At 33.1% G+C, this 7,108-nt stretch overlaps 1 protein-coding gene across 1 annotated transcript; it reads right to left on the bottom strand.

Annotated features, from left to right (window-relative positions):
- Positions 1 to 3,613: 3,613 nt before the first annotated feature.
- LOC143665948 (olfactory receptor 14C36-like) lies at positions 3,614 to 4,582 on the bottom strand. Its single transcript, XM_077139550.1, has one exon. The coding sequence runs from the start codon at positions 4,580 to 4,582 to the stop codon at positions 3,614 to 3,616; it is 969 nt and encodes a 322-aa protein (XP_076995665.1).
- Positions 4,583 to 7,108: the final 2,526 nt, after the last annotated feature.

Below are 7,108 nucleotides of genomic sequence, written 5' to 3'. Positions count from 1 at the left end.
AGCAGAGTTATTTACAATTGCAAAGAGACGGAAACAGCCAAAATGTCCATCAACAGACGAGTGGCTAAACAAACTGTGGTATATACATACGATGGAATATTATGCAGCTTTAAGACAGAATAAACTTATGAAGCATGTAATAACATGGATGGACCTAGAGAACATTGTGCTGAGTGAGACTAGCCAAAAACTAAAGGACAAATATTGTGCAGTCCCACTGATGTGAACCGACATTAGAGAATAAACTTGGAATATGTCATTGGTAACAGAGACCATCAGGAGATAGAAATAGGGTAAGATAATGGGTAATTGGAGCTGAAGGGATACAGATTGTGCAACAAGACTGGATACAAAAACTCAGAAATGGACAGCACAATACTTCTTAATTGTAATGTAATTATGTTAAAATACTGAATGAAGCTGCATCTGAGGTATAGTTTTTTTTCTCTCCATTATCATTTTATTTCTTTTTCTGTTGTCTTTCTATTTCTTTTTCTAAATCGATGCAAATGTACTAAGAAATGATGAATATGCATCTATGTGATGATATTAAGAATTACTGATTGTATATGTAGAATGGAATGATTTCTAAATGTTGTGTTAGTTAATTTTTTTAATTAATAAAAAAAATACTGGGATGGTGCAATGGTGACTCAGTGACAGAATTCTTGCCTGCCCATGCCAAAAAAACAAACAAACAAAAATACTGGAGAACAAGCTCTCCTTCTATAAGGAGATCAAATTGCTCAAATGCTTGTATTATCTTATGTAAAACTTAAAATTTTTGTGTCCCCAGAACAATTGAAAGTGCATATAGGCAGGCTAAGGAAAATTTCTATACAGACACCGCTCCTTCTATACATTGGCACATAACCAGGTACTTCCCTTAAAACCCTGTGACAACCCCGGTTTGTGGCTCAGACATTCAGAGGCTACTTGACTGAGTCCTATAGCCATAGATGAATAAAACCTATTTCTGAAACTTTGGATCCTTGACCCCAGTTTGTTGTGTTTTTGCATAACATTCCTGGAGGCTTGCAGCCTTGTTCATGGTTTCACACAACAAACCTAAAAGCTTCCTATTATCAGTCTTTGTACCATCTGACTGATGACATTGAATTTTCTCTCCTTATGTTAGTAATATTTTAATTTTTCTAATGGTTTGTTTCTTTCAGAAGTATCCATTATTTTGAATTCCTGCATTGAGTAGTGTGACTATTCAAACTACATAAAAATAGAATCTTACAATAAGTTTCATTATGTAGCTTTTTTTGCTCTTCATAAGTTCTATCAGGTTGTTCTGTGTACAGTAGCTAGATTTTCTTTCTCATTTCAAGGAGTATTCCATCATATTAACATCCTAGATTTTATTTATTCATTCACCTAATTCTGGATATTTTGGTTGTTAACAGAATTTGGGTATTGGAAAAGATATGTGTCCTATAATATTTCTGTAAATATTTTGGCAGCAATATTATAAAAATAACCATTTTTTCTGTGTATTTAGAAGGGGAATTCATGGATCAAAGTACATATATATTTTTCATAGTATATGTTGACAAATCATTTTCCAAAGTGAACAAACCCTTTTACATGTCTTCCAGGAATATATGACATTGTGTATTTTCCACTTCCATGACAAAATGTATACCCAATTTCTCTACACCTTTAGCAAATGTAGAGAGTGTGCAATACAGTATCACAGTGATATTAATTTCTATTTTCAAGATAAGTAATCATGTTTGGTATTTACTCATATGCTCATCAAACAATCATGTATTTTCTTTTCTGAAATACCACTTTAAATCTTTTGTCTATTTTATTATTGGAATTTTGTAAGGAGTTTTTCATATATTACATATGAATTTGCTATCGGATTAATTATTATAATAACTTATATTCCATTATTTTACTTGATGCTTATTTCTATTAATGAAGCAATTTAATGAACAGATTAATAATTTTCATTATGTCCATTTCATTTGTTTTTATTTTATGTTTAGTGCCTTTAAAACACAATTAAGAAATTCTTGCCTATGGAAATCAGGAAGAAATTCTTTCCTATATATTTTTTATAGAAGTCTTGTTTCTCTTTATTGCCTTTCACAATAGGTAAAAAAATTATCTACCTGTCATCAGTCTGGTATTGATATGTATGGATTTTGAGAAATATAGATACAGCATAATTTTTAAAATATAAATATCATTTTTTGCAGGACATTTAATTCAAACGGACCATTCATTCTTCCTCTAAATTTTCTCTGAGTCTTATTGCAGTCAAGGGCACTGTATTATCTTTCAGTCTATTTATGCACTCTCAATTATGTGCCATTTGTCTATTTATGAGTTTTCCACAACACTAATGATCTTAGTTAATTTAGCTCTATAGAAGACTTGAAATTCTCCAACATTATTGTTTTTCAAAATTTTCATATATATTGTGGATCATCGAATTCCATGCACATTTTAGAAGTAATTGAATAATAGATATTACACAGAAATAAATATACCAACAAACGAAAAACTCTACTGGCAATTTTATTCAGGTTGCAATTATGTACATAGATTATTTGGTAATTACTGATATCGTAATAATGTGGGGAGTTTCTCTATGTGACTTGGATATATAGGTATAACTTTAGGGTTTCTACATTTTTCAGCAATATTTCCTAGTTTTCTTGAATAAATCAGGTATAATTTTCATTAGATTTCTTTATATGTGTGTGTTAGGTTCATCACTGTTTTTAACGTATTTTTATCATTTACTATTTTTTTTCTGGTAGTACATCTAGTACATGTATGATCAAGGGGTGATTTCAGTCAAAGGGCAAAGAGTGGTGCTCCAAGGGCCATTCTCTACACAGAAGCAGCAAAATTGACAAAATCTACTTGCAAAGAAAGTAATCAAATGTTTACAGCAACCAAGTGTTAAGATGAGTCAAAACCAACTTAGAAATGGTGGGAATCTCAGAAAGGTAACTATAGAATTTCCATGTGAACCAGCTGTCCCAGTCCTCAGTGGATACCCAAAGAATGGAAAGCAAGGATTCCAGCAGACAAGGATTTGTACACTGTTATCCATAGTACCATTATTCACATATGCTGTAATGTGGAAGTGAACTAAATTCCCCTCTACAGATGTGTGCATCAGTAAAATAAGATGAATACCCAGTGGAGTATTGTTTTTCCAAAAAAAGGATAATATTCTGATTCTCTCCATATTATGAAAAACAAGATGCGGCATTATTGATTTCTCTTATCTTAAGATAAAATATATAATTAATTACATTTTCAGCATATTTAAAAATAATGAATGAATAAATAATTCTGTTTTATGATTCCATAAATAGAGTAGGCAGTGGCATTATAGATTTAAAAGAGAATAATTGGAGAGAAAGCTACTTAACATATAGACTTTAGTAAATCACCCTAAGCAGTGATGCTTCAAACATCAGTGTATAGATAATTTTTGCAGGGGCAACCTCAAAATAAAATATATTTGAATTGCTTCTATGCTGACACATAATATGTAAATCTTAGAACTCATGTTAGGGCCTTCCAAATTAGAAGTAGGCTATAAAGTTAATTCTGAAGCATTTTACAACTTAACATATCAACAAGAGTAACACAAAAGAATTAGTCTATCAGTTTCCTCAATGAAGTTTTTTTTGTTTGTAAGTCTCTTTAGTGACTCTTTTATTTGCTTGTTTCTAAGACTATAGATGATAGGATTCACAAAAGGAGGGACTATAGAATAGAACACAGAAGTAATTTTGCCTTGAAGTGTGGGAGAATGGGAGGTTGGCTGCATGTAAACAGTAGCAATTGAGCTGATAAAGATGGTCACCACAAGAATATGAGGGACACAGGTGGAAAATGCTTTCTTTCGGTCTCTACTATTTGGAAACTTGAGCACAGTAGAAAATATGTGAATATAAGACATGGTGATGAAGGCAAAGCAGCCCCCAGGGACCACCACTACAGAGATAACATTTAAAATTTCATTGCTTAAAGTGTCAGAACAGGAGAGCATCCATAGAGAGGGGACTTCACAGAAGAACTGATGGACTACATTGGACTGACAGAAGGACAGGTGGAATGTGTAGCCAGTGTGTAATCCTGCAAAGACCACACCACTGAATACTGAGGCCAGCATCAACCGGACACAGACTTGAGGATTCATGATCACAGGGTAGTGAAGGGGCTGACAGATGGCCACATAACGATCATGGGCCATGATAGTGAGGAATAGCAGCTCTGTACAAGCACACAAATACACAAAGAAGACCTGAGCTGCACATCCTACAATGGAGATCATCCTGTTGTCAATCAGGAAGATGACGCAGGCCTTGGGTACAGTGACAGAAATGTAACACATGTCCAAAACAGATAGATTCATAAGGAAGAAATACATGGGGGTGTGAAGTTTCTTGTCAAAGATAGTTACGGTGATGATTAGGAAGTTGCCCATCAGGGTTCCCAAGTACATCAATAGGAATAGCATGGCGTGCAGGGCTCTGAACTCCCAAACATCAGAAAATCTTGCAAGTAGGAATTCAGTCACCATACTGGAGTTGGGCATCTTTGAGAAATATACTTTTGGCACACAGAAACAAGGGCAGATAATCCCTAAACAACATGGAGAATCAACAGAAGAGAAAAATTAGCCTATGTATATTTATCAACCAATATTTATCCATTTTTATTCTTTGTGGTTAAGGTTGGTTAATAGTAAGTATAGTATTGCTAAGCTGTTTAAGTCTTGTTGCTTCTGTATCTAACTTCCTGGATAAGGGTGACAATACAGTAAATTTTATAGAGACTCGAACAAGATTACAGGTTGCCAGGGGCTAGGGGTTTGAATGGGAGGGCACATCTATTGATTAATGGGTGTAGAATTTCTGTTTCAAGTGAGGAATAAGTTGGGGTAATGGATGTTTGTGATGGTAGTACAATATTTCGAATGTAACTAATATCAGTGATTTTACATGTAAATAGTGGGTAATATGGAAAATTTTGACTTGTATATATATTACTACACTGAAAACTAGAAGAATGGAAACTTTGAGAGCATGCATCCATGTTTCATTAATTTTCATCACATACTGGCAATACAATGCTGGTCATATACATATCCTTTCCTTATAGTCTGTGATGTTTCAACTCATGATAATTTATTATTATACTTTTCAACCCATCTAGTATGTACAATAATGTTTTCCCAGGCTTTTCCAAATATCAGCATGCTTGTCTATCCTTTTAAAATTCCAAATACATCTTATCCTATTATTTTAATATAAATAGTTGCTATATATTTTTACTACTTTTTCCCCATGACCCTGCTGTTTAGAAAGAATGGAACCACCCATTTCTAAGACTAATTCATTACTCCTATCTCCATTCTCTCTTCTCTTCCACTTATACCAATTTTTCCCATTATGTGTCAATTTCTCTTAGATTTTTTCCAAATATTCCTGAACATACATAAATTCTTAGTTTTCCTTGTCTAAAATAATGTTCTGAAAACTTGACTCATTAGTTGAGCATCTTAATTTTCTTCTATTCTCTTTAATTGGCCATTTTCAAACAATGTTTCATTCGGACAACGCAAATTTTATTTGACACTTAACAATATGGCACCTACCAGCACCTAAGCATCTCATTCCAATAACATCTACCATAGAAGACCAATTGCCTGTTAACTACAGTCTTCATCTTTCCTGTCCCTACTCAACTCCAAAGTGTGTTATAACAGTTTTTCCACCAGCAGTACCACCTTTCTGCTCTCACTTGATTTGCCATTTTATTGGTTTATTCCCTCATCTCATTAAAGGCACATAGAAGTGTGGTACAAATGTTCCTTTCTCAATACTAAGGTCCAAATTGCATTTTTTTATGGCAATCCAAACTTTGTAGTTTGATATTCTCTTCTTCCAACTTCTTCTTTGTTCCCAATCCTTCTACTTTATCTTGTTCATTATTCTGCTCTCATCAAAATTTTCACCACTTTGTTCCTGTTTTCTTCCATGTTTAAAAATGTCACTTTTGTCTGCCCCTTATCAATTGCACAGACAGAAATCTGCTGTCATAATAATTTTGGCACGTCAGTAAAATATATCTCAAATTAAATTTCTTATATGAAGTTCCTTTAATTAGACAAGGTAAAATGTGAGCGTTTCTGTCTTCTAGTAACACTTCTCTTGCGATGTTCTTTTTTTAAAGAATTCATGCTAATTAAAATTATTGCCTTTGATTCTGTCATGAATATCTGCTAGTTTACTATAAAATACATTAGTTCAGTCAATGAAACTTTGAACTAAGATAAATTTAGATGCAACATATGGCATCAGTGAGATCTGTGGGAAAAATGTTTCCAAGATATATGCATAATACTAATCCTGACATTAATTTAATAATATTAAACACATCAAGATGGCAATCTGAAAGTTTTTCAAAAATACTTAAAGCATGGGAACACCTACTCATTGATGTTTGTACTTCTGCTAACCTTTTGTTTCATTTCTATTATTCAAAATTTCTAACTATTATCTAAATATATCCATGGGCATATATTTCATTTTTTTCAGGAGGATGGCCTTACCTGGAAAAGCAATGGATTGATGGATTGATTGACTTGTTGGTTTAAGTTGATTCATGACAGTCAATCTTCCTGGTTCTAAAAAAAAGAATAAATGCTGTTAGCATCTTTTCTTGCAGCTGTGAAAAATAGATATTAACTGTGGACTGAGTATTTAATTACATTATGATGTAGAATAAGGTGGAATGGGATGTCTTCTGTGTGTTATAAATTATTGCTTTTTCCATAAATCCTAAACATATCCCAGAACTTTTATGGCTGAAGCAGATAAAGATAATTTTCAGCTCATGAGCCATCCTGTGCCTTTTTTCATAATATGCAAATAATTTATTGATATTCAGTCACACCTAAATCCTTGTGAAGATTCCTTTTCAAATGTCACTATATTTTTTAGAGATTTAATATGCTTGTGCAGTCTGTCGAAGAATAGTCTTAAGCCCCTTCACCAAACCTTGCAATACCTTAAATTACAGCACATATTCTCCTGGACTTATTTTTCTTGATGATGTA

This window comes from Tamandua tetradactyla, chromosome 22, assembly GCF_023851605.1.
Source record: "Tamandua tetradactyla isolate mTamTet1 chromosome 22, mTamTet1.pri, whole genome shotgun sequence".
Classification (NCBI taxonomy): domain Eukaryota; kingdom Metazoa; phylum Chordata; class Mammalia; order Pilosa; family Myrmecophagidae; genus Tamandua; species Tamandua tetradactyla.
This window is presented reverse-complemented; position numbering and strand designations above follow the sequence as displayed.

Bases quoted from the DNA above. Each gene is read 5' to 3' on its own strand.
- LOC143665948 (XM_077139550.1), bottom strand. From the start codon at position 4,582: ATGCCCAACTCCAGTATGGTGACTGAATTCCTACTTGCAAGATTTTCT.